General features: G+C 39.8%; 1 protein-coding gene across 1 annotated transcript; it reads right to left on the minus strand.

Annotated features, from left to right (window-relative positions):
* Window positions 1-1410: 1410 nt before the first annotated feature.
* LOC112644886 (alcohol dehydrogenase class-3) lies at window positions 1411-17155 on the minus strand. Its single transcript, XM_025423630.3, has 9 exons — window positions 17006-17155; window positions 12998-13099; window positions 10784-10925; window positions 10170-10257; window positions 5770-5989; window positions 5357-5617; window positions 4619-4754; window positions 1771-1909; window positions 1411-1633 (listed from the first exon to the last, which is right to left on the minus strand). Exons 1-9 carry the CDS (start codon window positions 17015-17017, stop codon window positions 1609-1611), a joined length of 1125 nt encoding a protein of 374 aa, XP_025279415.1. The 5' UTR covers window positions 17018-17155; the 3' UTR covers window positions 1411-1608.
* Between the last annotated feature and the right edge of the window lie 281 nt (window positions 17156-17436).

Below are 17436 nucleotides of genomic sequence, written 5' to 3' on the forward strand. Positions count from 1 at the left end.
ATGAATACACAGTAATAGTACTTTAGTAACTGAGGAGAATGCAAACCAAAGTAATGAAATACTATTTCACACCCATCTGATTTGCAAAAGTTTCCAACCATTTTTTGAGGAACAACCTGACAATTTCTAGTACGGTTAAGATATACTTATTCTATGATATAGAGTTGACTCTTGAACAATGCAGGGGTTAGGGTTGCTGACCCTCCACGCATTTGAAAACCCACATATTACTTCTGGCTGTTGACTGGAAGCCTTAAGATAACAGTTGATTGACATATAAAAATATGCATTATAAAGAGAATTCTTACAACAAAGTAAGCTAAAGAAAAAAATGTTAAGATACATTTACAGTACTGTACTATTAAAAAATCCATGTGTAAGTAGATCTGTGCAGGTCAAACCTATGGTGTTCATGGGTCAAGCATCTATACATCCTAAGTAACTAACACAATGATCAAGATATACAAGACTGTTTCCCCAGTGTTGTTAGCAATACAGAAACAGCTTTGGAAGCTACTTTATGCCATCATTTGGACAGCAGATAAACTGTTATCTCATATAACTAAATACTATTGCACAGTATTAAAATTAGTGAATGAGAACATCATATGGATTCAATACACAGTAACATGGATTCATCAAACAATAATCAGTAAAAAATGAAAGCTGCAGAACCAGACAGTATTAGGTTTTCAATACCAAAGACTAGAAGGTTAATGGATATGTATACTAAAAGTGTAACAACATGCATGAGTAAAAAACACCAAATTCTAGGTGACAAGGAAAGATAATTCCTCTGTAGTGTGGACAGATAATTCACAAAAAAACCTCTGGAGAGGAAAGGCAGTGTGATCTAGAAGTGGTAAATGTGACGATCTGAAAAAGTACTGGGGAACTTTGAAATTTAGTATATATTTTTTAATGTTCTTTAAAGTTCATAGAGCCACTACCAACACACATACACCTACTTATGCTCAGAAGGTAGTTTTGTCAGTGAAGTTTAGTGCCCAGGGTGGGGTAGATGCCTTACCGGGAACTGGGAGAGTATGTCTGAACATACTGAGCATGGATCTATTCTCAAGAATGTAATCTCACAGAGGCAGACTTGGGTTCTGATGAACTTTGCCCCTGATGGCAGGGGAAATTGTTCTTTAGTAAATGGGCCAGAGGCTCTTAAAAGTTAAGCAAACATTGCTGAGGATGGAAGGTGGCATGGTTCAGATATCACTGCTCTGTTTCCTATAGCTTTCCTTTAAAGAATGAAGATTATGGGGATAGGAACCATGAGAATGAATTCAGCATAAAACAAGAGGACAAAGCCTAGACATATGCAGAAATTACTTTTATTATGTTAGAATATTCCTTAATGGGTTGGCAATTATTCATGTGAAGGAGAGTTCAGAAAACAGATTTATGACTGTATTAGCCTTGTCCTTGATTAGAGATTTATGAATTATACAAAAAATATTATTCCCTAGAGAAGGTTACTCTAAAAGTAGTAGTAGAAAAGGTCTAAGAGACTGTGAACTTAGAAGAGCTACTTGTCTGGCTGTTCCAGGTGGACCACAAGACTTCAGTACAAGGATGGAAATGTGTTCTCTGTTGAATTTAAAGCTTTACAACAGTCCGAATGCTGTAAGAGAAGGAAGCAATAAAGAGGTTTTTAACTGCTATCTTTTAAGACCACTAAAACAAATTTTTTTTACCCTTCCTCTATGAACCCTAAATCATTACTATGTTTTATAATATATACCTAAAGAGGAAGCTTACCTCTTTCCTGCATGCAACAGGTCAAAGGCTTCATTAATTTGGTCAAAAGACAGACTGTGAGTCACAAATTCATCAACTTTTATCTTTCTGGACATATATTCAGACACCAACTTTGGGACACTTTCCACACTCTTCCATCCTAAAAGAAATCATATGTCTATTAATGCACTCAACAAATCTTTATAGTATATTTATTGCTTAGTGGCTGACAGACATTAAAGAGATTAAATGTTTTCATGAATTAAAGAGGAATGAAAAACTTCAAAATCAGCATATACAAAGGAGAAATAATTTAATACACGTCTTTAAAAAAGAAAACGGTAAATGCCTTTTGAGTACTTCTCTTTTACTGTATTAAGATTTACTAAAATCTCATTAAAAATAAATAAATAAATAAATAAATAAATAAATAAAATCTCATTAATAGCTTAGCCAATTGAGACTAAGTTTTAAACTATCCAGGATAGAACTGGAAGTCTTAGAATAAACCTATCTAGGTCCACAGCAGCAAAGATTTCTATAGTCATAAAAGGAAAGAATAAAAGTGATGTGATATGTGACTTTATTTCTTTGGTTTTAAATTCAACAATGAAATTAGGATAGCATCTAACCCTAGAAAACTGTGAAACTGAAAACGAAAGTGGGAAATTTTTAGCTATTTAAGATTTTAAACAAAAATACTCCAATCTTTCACTTGTATTGAAAGAAGCAATAAATCAATAAAAAAGCCTTCCTACCTTTTAAACCAGGGACACTTAAAATTTTTTTTCTTTTAGTTATTTGAGAGAGCGTGTGAGTGAGCATGTGAGCACAAGAGCAGGGGGAGGGTCAGAGAGAGAAGCAGACCCCCCACTGAGTGGAGAGCTCCAAACAGAGGAGATGGATCCTCGGACCCTGCAATCATCATGGCCTGAACTGAAGGCACACTTATCTGACTGAACCACCCAGGTACCCAGGTACACTTTGTAGCTTATCTAAAACCTCTTTTAAGCCTTTATCCAAATCTCTATCCTTATGCCTCTACCAATTATTCTTCCCCTACAGATTGTGGGGCTTTTTCTCTCTCCTTTTTTTTTAAAAATATTTTATTTATTTATGAGACACACACAGAGAGGGAGAGAGAGGCAGAGACACAGGCAGAGGGTGAAGCAGGCTCCATGCAGGGAGCCCGACGGGGGACTCGATCCTGGGTCTTTAAGGCGGCGCTAAACCACTGAGCCACCCGGGCTGCCCCTCTCTCCTTTTATTAAAAAATTATTTTTATTTATTTAAAGTAGGCTCTACACCCAACATGGGACTTGAACTCATGACCCCAAGATCAAATGTCACATGTTCTACCCACTGAGCCAGCCAGGTGCCCCTTTCTTTCTGCTTTAAATCTCCTGGTAACCAAGACAAGTACAGTCACCACTATTCTCTACACCAAAAGTTCTATTTCCATCTGTGGGTCATATTTTAACAACACCCATTGGCCCCAATGCTCCAGCTTACTTCCCAACCACCATGTGCTGGGAGGATGAGGCTTCAGTGAGAGGTTAGGATCATCTCGCTCAGTCTCTCAGGCTCAGAAGGCCCTTTAAGATATAGATAAGGACCTGAGAAAGATGTGTGGCTTTAAAACTCTATTCTAAAATAAGTGAGGCATACATCTAGTTGGAAAGGCAGGCTTGGTCAGCTTGGCTTTTTTTTTTTTTTTAAGGAATTCTTTTTTTTTAAGGGTTTTATTTATTTCAGAGAGAGTGTGCAGGTGTGTGTGCACACCCACACCCACACATATGCGTTGGAGAGGGGCAGAAGGAGAGGGAGAGAAACTCAAGCAGACTCCATGCTGAGCCTGACATGGGGCTCAATCTCAAGACCCTGAGATCATGACCTGAGCTGAAAGGAAGAGTCGGATACTTAACCAACTGAGCCACCCAGGGAGTCTGTGACATTTTTATGATGAATTCTATAGTAATAAGTCAGAAAACTTTGGCCAAACCCCTCCTACTTCCTGATCTTTTCCTCTGACCTTCAAAAAAAGTGGATATGAGGATGATGAAAAAAATATATGAGGATGATGATTGTAAGTGATACTTTGTTAAATACAGAGTATTAAAAACTTATGTGATTTTTATATATAGTCTTAAAAACTTGTAAAAACTTGAAATTTCATTCAATTATAGTTGTTGAGATATAGAAGCATGATTTGTGCTTCCTAGCTAAGCAACCACAAAAAAGATGGAAAATGTTTCTCAGCATTCTACCAGTAGTTAGGCAACCCCAAACCACCATGTACTTTTTTAGGATCACAAAAGGGAAAAATGATCAGTCTGGCAAAATGATCAGTCTGGCAGCTTTTCAATTGTGTTGTAAGGTTTTGTCTAATATAGTACTTTCAGTTTAAGGCTTTGTATTGGTTATTGGTGAAATCAGTACTATGTAGAAAAGAGATATAATCATATCCAACAAAAACTGCAGTCTGGAAAAATGGGAGAAATGCCAATAACCTATTTAAGTCCACAGTGTAACAGTGTGATTGACACTGTTGTTAGTGTACCCTGGAACCAACTTCTCACTCCTGCCCTACCCCAACTATTTCCTCATCAACAGGATACTGATTTGTGTGTAAAAAGTGATCTTGTACTTCAGAGGAAGTTGAACATCTCCTCAGCTCCAGGAGTAAATACTGACTCAATGTGAAACACCCTCCCCTGCAAACAAACAAACAAACAAAAAAAACTATACACACAACTTATGATGAGACGGGAACATTCTTGTTCAAACAAACAAACAAAAAATCAGCCTGGGATTAAAATTCTGCCAATGGAAATAACAAAAGAGAAAATGTGTTCACTCACTAAATTACCTCCAAAGGCAGTGCCTTTCCATACGCGCCCTGTTACCAGCTGAAATGGACGAGTGGCGATTTCTTCACCTGAAGCAGCTACTCCAACTATGACGCTGACACCCCAGCCTTTGTGGCAGGCCTCTAGCGCAGCTCTCTGCAGGCAGGGATAGGACCAAATCACAGAAGTCAGTGCATTTTGCTAAGAATATCAGTAAAATATCTTCGGGGGAGATATTACATTAAATGTAATTTCATTCAACAGTTTTAACAGGTACTTAACAAATTTATTAACCTGGCTACCATGTTAGCACAAAATGGAACAATTTAAAGCTTTTATTTGCTGTCTAGTTTTTAAAGTAAATCCTAGTTCAAAATTCTAATATCTTTAATAAAGGAAGCAGATGGAGAATACTACTCCTGCTGAGTATCTACTTTGTTGTCAGGTAGAGGTTATTACTGTTTGCATTTTACACAAGAGGAAACTGAGGTTTAAAGAAGTTGTTGCTCGAAGTTAGTAAAGTGGATGTACAGCTGACCTCTGGACAATAAACAGGGGTTGGGGGGGTCGACCCCCTACCTAGTTGAAAATTCATAAAGAACATTTGATTCCCCCCCCAAATTTAGCTAATAGCCTACAGTTGACTGGAAGCCTTACCAGAAACAGTCAATTAACACATATTTTGTATATTTATTATATGCTCTATTATTACAATAAAGCTAGAGAAAAAATAAAGGAATAAAGCAAAACATACTTACCATGACTTTCACGTTACCAATACACTCAAAGGAATAGTCCACTCCCCCGTCAGTCATTTCAATGAGCACTTCCTGGATGGGTTTACTAAAGTCCTGGGGGTTAATACATTCAGAGGCTCCAAACTCCTTGGCCCTTGAGAATTTATCTTTATTGATGTCCACACCAATGATCCGGGATGCACCAGCCACTTTACAGCCCATGATAGTCGCCAATCCAACTCCTCCTAGGCCAAAGACGGCACAAATAGAGCCAGGCTCCACCTAATAGTAAAGACAGTCTATGAGGTACTCATTGCACAAGTTGTCAAGGACATCACCAGGTTTCTTATAGACTGGGTCCACTGCATTATTCTAGCAAAGCTCTGTTGTATCAAATTAGAAGGCAGAAACTAAAATCCAGACCAATCTCTTACCTTGGCAGTGTTCAGAGCAGCACCATAACCAGTTGAAATGCCACAACCGAGAAGGCAGACTTTATCCAAAGGTGCTAAAGGATCAATTTTAGCAACAGAGATATCAGCCACAACTGTATATTCAGAAAATGTGCTGGTTCCCATATAATGTAAAATTGTCTTTCCTTTGCAAGTAAATCTGCTAGTACCATCTGGCATTAATCCTTTCCCCTGTGTAACTCTAAGGAAAATGGAAAAAGGGTAAAATCAGGTTTCCCAAAATGCACAGGAAAAAGAAATCAGTTTTAAATGACACGTAGATAGAAAATTATGCTAAGACCCAAAGTCTAATTTATTTCTTTCTTTCTTTCTTTCTTTCTTTCTTTCTTTCTTTCTTTCTTTCTTTCTTTCTTTCTTTCTTTCTCTCTTTCTCTCTTTCTCTCTTTCTCTCTTTCTCTCTCTCTTTCTCTCTTTCTCTCTTTCTCTTCTTTCTTTTTCTTTCTTTCTCTATCTCTCTCTCTCTCTTTCTTTCTCTCTCTCTCTCTCTCTCTTTCTTTCTTTTAATTTTATGTGAGAGACAGGGAGTGAGAAAGTAAGCACAAGCCAGGGACAGAGGGAGAACAAGAAGCAGACTTCCTACTGAGCAACGAGCCCAATATGGGGCTCGATCCCAGGATGCTGGGATCATGACCTGAGCCGAAAGCAGAAGTTTAACCAACTGAGTCACCCAGGCACCCCACCTTTATTTTTTTTCTTTCAAGATTTATTTATTTTAGAGAGAGCATGAGATCACAAGAGAGCACATGTGGGCATGAGCAGGAGGGGCAGAGTGAGACAGAATCTCAAGCAGGCTCTTCTGAGCTAAGCCTGACAGGAGGCTCAATCTCATGACCCTGAAAGATCACAACCTGAGCTGAAACCAAGAGTTGAATACTTAACTGAATGCACCACCCAGGTGCCCCCCCAAAGTCTAATTTCTAATGTGTTAATAATTTAGCACCTTTCAGCAATACCTTATTAGAGAAACTTACAAAAGACTTTTAACCTTACATATCTTTTCCAACATTTGATATCCTTCTGGATCTTACTGTTGGGTATTGAAATAAATTTAATAGATACAACTTATGGATCAGATGAAGTAATTTTAAAATTCCATCATGAAACTGTGAACATATATAACTTAAAGCATAGAGCCAAAACCAGAATCTACACAAACAGATTATGAGCCATTATGCAGATTAGGTGATGAAAATAGCCACATTGGCTAAGTTAGATCTTTAGGAGGCATCTTTTCAAAATAATCCTCTAGGATTCAGGTTCCCTTCTCTTTCTCTTCACTTTGTTTATTGGCCTATATAGTTGGTAATGCTAATGAAGGATGAAAAAACCTCACAAAGGCAACCGTATGATAAATGGTACCAAAAATTGTTTTTGATATTCTAAATAGATAGGTAATGTAACATCCTGCTTAGGAGTATAGGCCCTAAAGTCAAACAGTGTTGGGTCAAAATCCTCTGTGATCTTGGGCCAGTTAGTTAACCTTGGTGCCTTAGTTTCCTCACTAGAAAATGGAGAGAAATAATCCTATCTTACTTATAGATTGCTATAGAAATCAAATGAGGTGTTACATAAAGCATTATGCCTAGCACAGGGTGCTTAATAAATATGTTATTTTTAGTAAAATTAATGCACTATAACTTGATGTACATTCTTAGGCTAGTCTTTTGGAATACACATAATAAACAAATACACAGGAGAAATAATGGTTTTCCTTTGAGAGAAATATGTGACTAGAAACAAAAACAACTATGTGACAAAGCCCTACCATAAATAACTGTTACATCTTTAAGAGAGCAACTTAAGTTTGGTTAGCCTTCCTTAATGTAAGAAATCACTTCTGTCCCAGAGGAATTTTCTCAAACAAAAAGTGACATGGGATATGATTTATGCTTTGAAAGGACCTGTCCCTCTAAAAGGCTACAGACAGCCACAAAAAGCCCATTACCATTATTATACTTGATAGGTCCCAAGATTTTAGACAGTGTTAGAAAATTCTCTTTCAGGGATGGCTCAGTGGTTGAGTGTCTGCCTTTGGCTCAGGGTGTGATCCTAGAGTCCCAGGATCAAGTCCTGCATCGGGGCTTCCTGCATGGAGCCTGCTTCTCCCTCTCCCCATGTCTTTGCCTCTCTCTCGTTCTCTCTCATCAATCAATAAATAAAATCTTAAAAAAAAAATCATCTTTCAAAACAAGACTTATTTTGGTTCCAGCTTTGCCAAAACCAACTGGACTTATGTTATAAAATAAATGGAATCTTGTTTCACAAAAATAAAAACTATTTTTGTCAATGGCACTAGAAAACAAATGTAAGAACACATGGATCTTCCACATATGACTCACTCTTCTAGGTCATGGACCCAATTCCAATGTGTGTGTGTGTGTGTGTGTGTGTGTGTGTGTGTGTGTGTATGTGGGGTTTCCCTCAAACACAACACTGAACAATTCTTGGACACCAGCAGGGTGTCTGAGAATTTAACTCAATTCCAACACCAGCTACCCGGAGATAGTATCATATTCCAGGTTAAGGGCTCAGTCCTAGAAGACTGCCCCCTACCCTCCACTTCAGAAGCCAGTTGCAAGTTCTAGGCTGTTGTGTGTGTGTGTGTGTGTGTGTTTAAGATTTTATTTATTTGAGAGAGAGAGAGAGAGTGCACACATGAGCATGTGTGCACATGAGCTGAGGGAGGAGGGGAAGGGAGAGGCCGAGAATCTCAAACAGACTTGGTGCCAACCAAGTGCAGAGCCCAACACAGGGCTTGACCCTCTGACCTGAATTGAAACCAAGAGTCAGAGGCTCAACCAAATGAGCCACCCAGGTACCCCATGTTACCCATGCTTCTGACCCACCAGCTACAGATTGGAGGTTCCAAAGACTGCTTCCTTAGGTTCTTTTAATTTCCTAGAGCGGCTCATGGTACTCATAGAAACACTTATGTTATTAATGGATATGATAAAAAATATGAATCAACAGCCAGATGAAGAGATGCACAGGAGGTATGGGGAAAAGCTGAGGAGCTTCCACACGCTCTCTAGGTATGTCAGTCTCCTCAGTCTCCATGTGTTTACCTGCCCCAACCTCTCTGAACCCAGTCCTTTTGGGGTTTTATGGAAGCTTAGTTATAGTCATCATTGACTATATTGGCCATTGGCTGATTCAGCCTCAATATACCCTTTTCCCCTACCAAAGGCCAGGCCATCCATAGGGTTCCTAAGTTTTCCAAAGGTCACCTTCACTAATATGACAAAGGCACCTTTATAACAAATAACATGGGAAAGTTCAAGGCTTTTAGTAGCTATGAGCCAGAAACCATGGCAGAAAACCAAATACATATGAGAGATATACATTTGGTCATCTAAATGAAATCACAGTATTACATTTAGCAATTCCAATCCTAGGAAAAGACCCCAGACAAAGTAGTACATATATCCACCAAGAGATATGCACAGGAACATTCAGAGCAGCATGAATCACAATAGCTCCAAACATTTAGGGAGCAACTTAACTGTCATCAAAAAGAGAATAAATACAGATAAATGAATAAACAGATAAATATCTGGAATGAAATATGACAGAGTTACAAAAAGAACTGATGCACACAGCAACCTGGATACATCTCACAGACATTATGAAAGAAAGAAACCAGACAAAAGAACACATGGTATGTGATTCTATATATATATATGAAGTCCCGTAGCAAAAGAAATCAGAACAGTGGTTCCCTTGAGGGAGGCAGGTACTGACATGGAAGGGATATGAGTAACTTTGTAGGGTTCTGGAAGGGTTCTCTATCTTGATCTGAGGGGTTATACCATTAGGTACGAATACACATAATAATTCATTGAGCTGTACACTTCAGATTTATAGACTAAGTACTTTAATACATATGTTCTACCTCAATAAGAAGAAAAAAGGTGAATGCACGGAGATCTTAAATTGCCTCAAAGTTGTGGTTCTTTAAGTGCTGTTATCTTACTACAATAAAACCACCTTTTCTGTGTCAAGGGGTTATGTTATCTCTTGTAGTTTTCCTAATAACCTTATGAGTTTTATTACTTCGATTTCATGGACAATAAAATGGCCCATAAAAATGATTTCATTTAATTTCATAAGTATGCCCCTCCTTAACAGTTATTTTGGTGAATTTAGCCTAGAGTTATGGAAGGAGAATGGTTCAGAAAATTGTTTTATCTAATAGTTATGATACTGGGTAAGCCACTTAATTTCTGAGTCTTAATTTTCTAATCTATGAAAATGGTGATACCAGTGAAAGCGAGGCAGCCATAAAGCTGGAATGAAATAATTCATGTAGACTGCCACACAATTACTTATTATTTTAAGAATAAAGTAACAAAGATACTAACCTTATCTTCTGGCAAAGGTTTGTTTTAGGATTTAGACAAAATTTGCATTCTCCACACTGTGGGATGTAAAGTGGGATGACAGTGTCACCTGGGAAACAAACGCAAAGACATTATCTTGAATAGGGAGCATCTGTTTCTAAATGGATACATCAGCCCCGGCAAATACCCATTCCTCTCAACTCATGTGACTTGGCAAAGTTAAGAACTTCAACTTAGAACTCTACCTACACAACATCATTCAGACACTGTCTGGCTACGGAAGAAATACAAGTTCAAAATTTTGATTGAAATGAAGCTCTTAAAATTGCAACTGAAGAACAAGGCCACGAACTTCAAAATACTGACTTACTGATGGATCTTTAAAAATTCTTGTTTAATTGATCAAAACTGGTTTTGGAAATATACTTAAATAATTCTAGATGAACAGTAGTCACAGAATATGAAAAAAGCTCTCAAATATTTGTGGCTTCCCAGATAAGGAGTAATTTCCTTCTTGACAAAGACTCAAGTGATAACTTGTTCATGAAGAAACGGTGTATAGCTTATTGGAAATATAATTTCCTTGCAGAAATAACTTGAAATTATAAAATTAAGTGGTTCAAATATCCCCTTACCTGCTTTCAGCTTAGTAACTCCTTCGCCAACACTTTCCACAATTCCAGCACCTTCATGTCCCAGGATCACTGGAAAACTTCCTTCAGGATCAGCCCCACTCAGGGTGTAGGCATCGGTGTGGCAAACTGCAGTGGCAATAATCTAACAGGATATTAGAGACCATTTAAGTGTGTTTACACGCAATTCAGAGTGAGATACAGGCCAAAGGAAAGGCATTTTTAATAGTGTATTTCATTGATTCTGAGATACATTTCTTTGGTATTTTAACCTCTTTAAAATCAGCACGTGCTTGTCATCTACGGTATCTGAACAATTAGAATTGGCAGAATTTTTAAGTGAAACATAAAAATAATGGTGTATTTATATGCAAAAAAATGGTACATCTATCTCCTTTTCAGTTCATGCTAGCAAGAGCAGGTAAACAAGGGGATTTTATGGGCACCGAGCCTCCAGGTGTGGAGGGGAATATGACTGGTGTACAAAGCAGGTGGGGCTCACTTCACTGCTGTGAAGCCTCCTCCCTGTTGACAAATGTGATTTCTTTTCTTCTTTTTCCCCCATATATTTTATTTTGAGAGGGAGGGAGGGAGGGAGGGGGGAGGGGGGGGGAGGGAGAGGGAGAGAGAGAGAGAGAGAGAGAGAGAGAGAGAGAGAGAGAAAGAGCACACGAATGGGAGAGGCAGAGAGAGAGGAAGAGAGAATCTCAACCAGACTCCACACTCACTCAGCCTCACTTGGGGCTGCATCTCACAACCCTGAGATCAAGACCGGAGCTGAAACCGAGAGTCAGACACTTAATTAACTGACTGAGCCACCCAGGTGCCCTGACAAATGCAACTTCTAAGAAGGTACGGACTACCTCTGAAATCTGACAGCCTGCTTATTTGGGGCCAAAATTCAGAGCTTTTAATGAAACCAACTCCCCTTTTAGCAGCCACACATAACTTTTACTTAAACAGCCCTTTATTCTCATCTTTCTGCTTTTAAGTGACTCATCTTTCTAAACCACTAAAAGCACAGAAAAAAAGTCTTGGAGTATTTATATTTATGCTTCTTTCTCACCTATATACCACCTGCTTATAAGGTAACATTTTTTTTGCTATTTGTTAGTAGTTTCCCAGAGAAGACGACATGTTCCATTCAGCTCATCTTAGTACATCACAGGACACATTTTCTTTTTCAGTGGCATAATCACAATCAGGTTAACTTCTAAATTTAAAGAAAAATGTATAAACTTTATAAGACTGCAGATTCCTGTGTGTGGGTTGAAAAGGATCCTGAAAACTTTTTGGCCCTGGGCTTCTCAACCTAATATTTGATGCACAGGAGCATGAGCATTTGGAGGTGGGATAGGGAAAGTATACTCTAATTCACAGCAAGAAAGAGTTTATTTTTTCTAGAATATTAGTTTTATATCAAAACAAGTACAGAGTAGAATGCTAAAAATACCCAGTTGGCTGCCTTGTGCAATATCCCCCTCTCTAGGGGTAGCCTCTGGAGAGGCTTTCTCTGCCACAACAGAGGTTGAGAAGCATTAGACTTATGGATCCCCTGAACACAGACCTTGTCTGCAAAGCTCAGTACATTTTAGAGCTCTCTAAGCTTGCTTTCTTTTTTCTTTCTTTGTGTGTGTGTGTGTGTGTGTGTATGCATTTATAAATATTTATATATTTATATCTATTTTATATATAGATATTTTAATATATGTATATCTGTATACATATATACTTATATAAATATACACACACACACACACACACACACACACACATATATATTTCTCTTCACTTGCTTCTTGCTCCAGTCAAATCAGGAGCCTCTTTCCAAATCTTATTTGAAATCTCCTCTAACAAAACTGAAGATCATTTCTTCTTTTGTTTCTAATGTGCCATCACACATTTTAAGTTATAGAACAGGCAGAAAGAGGACTAGCTTACAAAGGCTTCTTAAACACAGGTTACAGATGATAAATTGCAGTAATCCAGTGATCCATGGGAAATACTGCTGAGCTCAATATCAAAGCTAAAAAGATGGAGAGGAGTGCTGCAAAAGCGAAGGGGGTAAAATAAGAGGAGGATGTTGTGATTCTAAGGCTGGATGACTTTCAATGCCTTCTCCTTGACACTGGCCTTTGGGATTTATCCTCAGAGGACTCATTTACCCAGAGACCTAATTGTAAGTCTTCTTTTCCAGAGCCTTAGATGTATCATTACCTTAATTCGAACTTCATGAGCCTTTGGGGGTGCCACCTCTACCTCTTCTATAGAGAGAGGCTTTCCTGCCTCCCAGGCAACTGCAGCCTTACACTTGATAACCTGAAATGGGGAAAAAAGAGAACAAGTCGTTTATCCTCCTGCACTAATAACACACTACTTATTAGTTAGTTTAGATCCTGATGAATGCTAATCTTAAAAAGTGTATCACACAATCATAAAAAACTCTACACCTCAAAGTGATATGGAGAACTGTTTTGCATATTTTTAGGTTTCACTTAAACAATGTTCACTAAAAAATTTAATGGAGATGACCACATTGCCATATATAAAAGCCTCTTTTGGTTAAGAAATTTTATTGTTAAATATTTAATGACCTTCTACAATACATAAGCAGGAGCATGTCAAAAATACAGGTTCCAAGACAATCCGATTTAGTAGGTCTGGCATGAGATCCAGGGAATCTGAATGCTTAACATGTACCCTACGGTATTCCTTTGGCTAAGGATGGCTTAAGTTAATACTGGTTTAGTACAAACCTGCAAAGTGGGAAGAAGCATAAAGAGCATCAGAATGGGGGAATTTTAAAATACTCTATCTACCCCTTTTGGGATGCCTTGGTGGCTCAGCAGTTGGGTGTCTGCCTTTGGCTCAGGGCATGATCCCGGGATCCGGGATTAAGTCCCGCATCAGGCTCCTTGCATGGAGCCTGCTTCTCCCTCTGCCTGCATCTTTGCCTCTCTCTCTCTCTCTCTCTGTGTCTCTCATGAATAAATAAATAAAACCTTAAAAAAAAACACTGTATCTACCCCTTTTAACTGTGCTATACCACATAGTAGCCAATTGCCATGTGTGGCTATTGCACTTAGAAAATGGCCAGTCTATACTGATACAAACTGTAAGTGTAAAAGTTACCCAGATTATGAAGACTTAGTAAAAAAAAAAAAAAAAAAAAAAAAGGAAAAGTATTTCAATATTTAAAGAATATGAATTATATGTCAGGATAGTAACTTGAATACAGTAGTTCTTCCTTATCTGAGAAGGATACATTATCAAACTCTCAGCAGATGTCTGAAACTATACAAACATACTTATGATAAAGTTTAATTTATAAATTAGGTACAGTAAGATATTAACAATAATAAAATAGAGCAATTATATTGTAAAAAGTTATGTGAGTATGGTTTCTCTCTTAAAATACCTTATTGTACTGTATGTACTCACCCTTCTTGTGATGATGTGAGGTGATAAAATGCCTACACGAGGTGAAGTGTGAAGTGAAGTGAAATGAGTGATGTAGCCATTGTGATGCAGTGTTAGACTACTATCGACTGACCTTCTGACAATAGATCAGAAGGAAGATCACCTGCTTCTGGATGGCAGTTGACCTTGGGTAACTGAAACTGTGGATGGGGGTGGATTACTGTATTATGGAGTAAGTTTGTATCCACTTTTTAAAAAAATTTTATTTCTTTATTCATAATAGACATAAAGAGAGAGAGAGAGAGAGGCAGAGACACAGGAGGAGGGAGAAGCAGGCTCCATGCCTGGAGCCCGATGCGGGACTCGATCTCGGGACTCTAGGATCACGCCTTGGGCCAAAGGCAGGCGCTAAACCGCTGAGCCACCCAGGGATCCCCTTTATCCACTTTTAATGTGACTACTAGAAAAGTAAAAATTCCATATGGGACTTGTATCATATTTCTGTAGCATAGTATTGTTAGAAATTCTAGTCAGTACATTTCTCCTTTACCAGAGAATCAAGTGTAAATGAGGAGAGTTAAAAAAAAAAATTTTTTTTAATTGAAACATAGTTAACATAGAATATTATATTAGTTTCAGGTATACAACACAGTGATTTGATGTTTATTTATTTATTTTTAAGATTTTATTTATTTGACAGAGCAAGAGCACAAGCAGGGGGAGTGTAGAGGGAGAAGCAGGCTCCCCACTGAGCAGGGAGCCCTACACAGGGCTTGCTTCATCTCAGGCCCCTGGGATCATGACCTGAGCAGAAGGCAGATGCTTAACCGACTGAGCCACCCAGGCACCCTTGATTTGATGTTTAAGTACATAAAAAAATGATCACCACAGTAGATCTGCTTATCCATCTGTCACCATACAAAGTTATTGCAATATTATTGATTTTATTCCCAAAGCTGTACTTTTACATCCTTCTGACTTCTTTATAAGTGGAAGTTTGACCCTCTTAATCTCCTTCACCTATTTTACCACCCCTCCCCCACAAACCCCTAAAGCTTTGATTAGTTCAGATAATGCTTATGAAATGTGTTGACAGAATAAAGGTTGCAAACTGCTGGGTTTATAGGAGACAGACTTGAAAGTCAGCAGTTCCAGCAAGTATAAGTTAAAGGGAGAGGCATAAAATGCTACAGAATGCACAAAGTGGAGAAAGAGTTAACTTTGGTGGGTGGATTTCACTTTTAACTAGGATACAAAAGGATGAGTGTTAGTTACAAACAGTGACAAAACACCTACAATTACAAAAAGCTATTGTGAGAAGTAAATGAAAACGAGTATGTATAGTCCCTAATGGAGTCCTTGGCATAGTGTAGCTTTGCAAAAACGAGTCAATATTTATTAGTAGCAGTAGAACAAAAGGTGTGAATGCAAGGAGAGTTGGACTACCTAGAGAGATGAGCAGCTTGTGTAAACTGGTAGGGCTGGAAATTATTGCTTTTACAATTAAAGTTCAGGTATTAAATCCGATGGTAAGAAAATTCAGATATTGCATTTGAATCTGTTTTCAACTCAATGTACCATAAGTCTCAAAACAAAGTCCCAAAAGGTCAAATTCAGGATAGTCATGTATCCTACAGAATTTAAGCAACAGGAATAATTATGTTGTAAAAAGTTATGGGAGCATGGTCTCTCTCTTAAAATACCTTATTGTACTGTAATTCACCCATAATCTAGATTTTTGTGCCCCTTTGCCCCATTTTCAGGAATGCTGAAAGATTAACCTCTTTCTTTCAATGACAATTCTAAGTAAAACAAAGCTCCACTCTAAATCCACAGGCAATTGCCCTACGTCAGCATCTGAACTATCACAGGATTATAATTTTTCACCTCCGAACAAAGGCATTTGGTAATAAGGAAAAACAACTTGCAAATTTGTTAAGTCTAAAAGATCGTCTAGAGCCTACCATTTCTTTTCAACTTCAGCATTCAAGGCCGTAAGTCTTTCTGGAAAATTTCTCAAGTTTGCAAAACATTAAAACACTAAACGACTTTAGATGGCTTATTCGCGTTATTCTCTTATTTCTGGCTTTCTTTATCGTCAATGCGTATTTCAGGAACCTGGAATAGTTCCTGGCACAGGGACGGACCTGGATCGGAATCTTGATTATCTTAATGTGACCACTAAGCACTCTCAACCCCTAAGCTTCAATATTTGTTCTGTAAAATGGGGATAATACCTCGCAGAAGTGTCACGGGAGGGTTAAAAGAGGACATAAACTCCTGGTACCTTAAGTGCTCAAAAATATTAATACTGAAAGGGACCTAGGCGTCCTCCCCAAATACATTCTTTGGTGTCACCGTAACTGTTCAATTATGAACTACAATCGTGAAGCACAGCAACCTTAAGGGTTAGGAGAACACGGGTTCTGGCTGTAGTTCTGCTAAATGCAAGAATGACCCCCGGGAAGTCACTTATTTTATAATTTGCAAAGGCTCTAGCGCTCCAAACCCACTTCTACCAGGATACTCCCCCCCGCCCCCCGCCCCCCGCTCCGGCTCTCCCCACCCCCACTCCGCTCCGGCTGCCGCAGAAGCAGCCAAGCGCTTTCCAGAAAGGAGCCCAACGCAGCAAAGGTACTTTCCCTTCCTTCCCGCAGAGCAGCTCGCCCAAGGCACCATTTCGGATCCACAGCTCACGCCTGTCCACGGGCCCCGCCCCGCGCGGTCAGCGCCCCGGTTCCATCCTGTGCTTCCCCTCTGTCCCCTCACTCCTCGGACTCGCTCGCGCTGCACGGCCAGGCCTACCTGGTTCGCCATGTCCTCTGCTCCGGGTCAGTGAGGGGCGGACATCCGGGGTGGGCCGCACCGAGCTGGAAGCGGGCGCGGGGCGTGCGCCCGGCGCAGGGGGCGCGGCGTGGGCGGGGCGTGCTCCTGGCGTGCTCCTGGCGTGCTCCTGGCGTGCTCCCGCCTCCGGCCGCCTGGGGGGCGGGGCGGGGCGCGCTCCTGGCGTGCTCCTGGCGTGCTCCCGCCTCCGGCCGCCTGGGGGGCGGGGCGTGCGCAGGGGCGGGGCGTGGGCGTGGCGTGCTCCCGCCTCCGGCCGCCTGGGGGCGGGGCGTGCGCAGGGGCGGGGTGTGGGCGTGGCGTGCTCCTGGCGTGCTCCCGCCTCCGGCCGCCTGGGGGCGGGGCGTGCGTGGCCAGCCAGGGGCGCGAAGGGCGGGGCTTGAGCCTGACGCTGC

This window comes from Canis lupus, chromosome 32 (assembly GCF_003254725.2).
Source record: "Canis lupus dingo isolate Sandy chromosome 32, ASM325472v2, whole genome shotgun sequence".
Classification (NCBI taxonomy): domain Eukaryota; kingdom Metazoa; phylum Chordata; class Mammalia; order Carnivora; family Canidae; genus Canis; species Canis lupus.

Bases quoted from the DNA above. Each gene is read 5' to 3' on its own strand.
- LOC112644886 (XM_025423630.3), bottom strand. The intron at 4,755-5,356 runs GTAAGTATGTTT...CCCTGCCTGCAG, and splicing joins TTGGTAACGTGAAAGTCATG to AGAGCTGCGCTAGAGGCCTG. The intron at 1,910-4,618 runs GTAATTTAGTGA...GATTTCTTTTAG, and splicing joins GAAAGGCACTGCCTTTGGAG to GATGGAAGAGTGTGGAAAGT.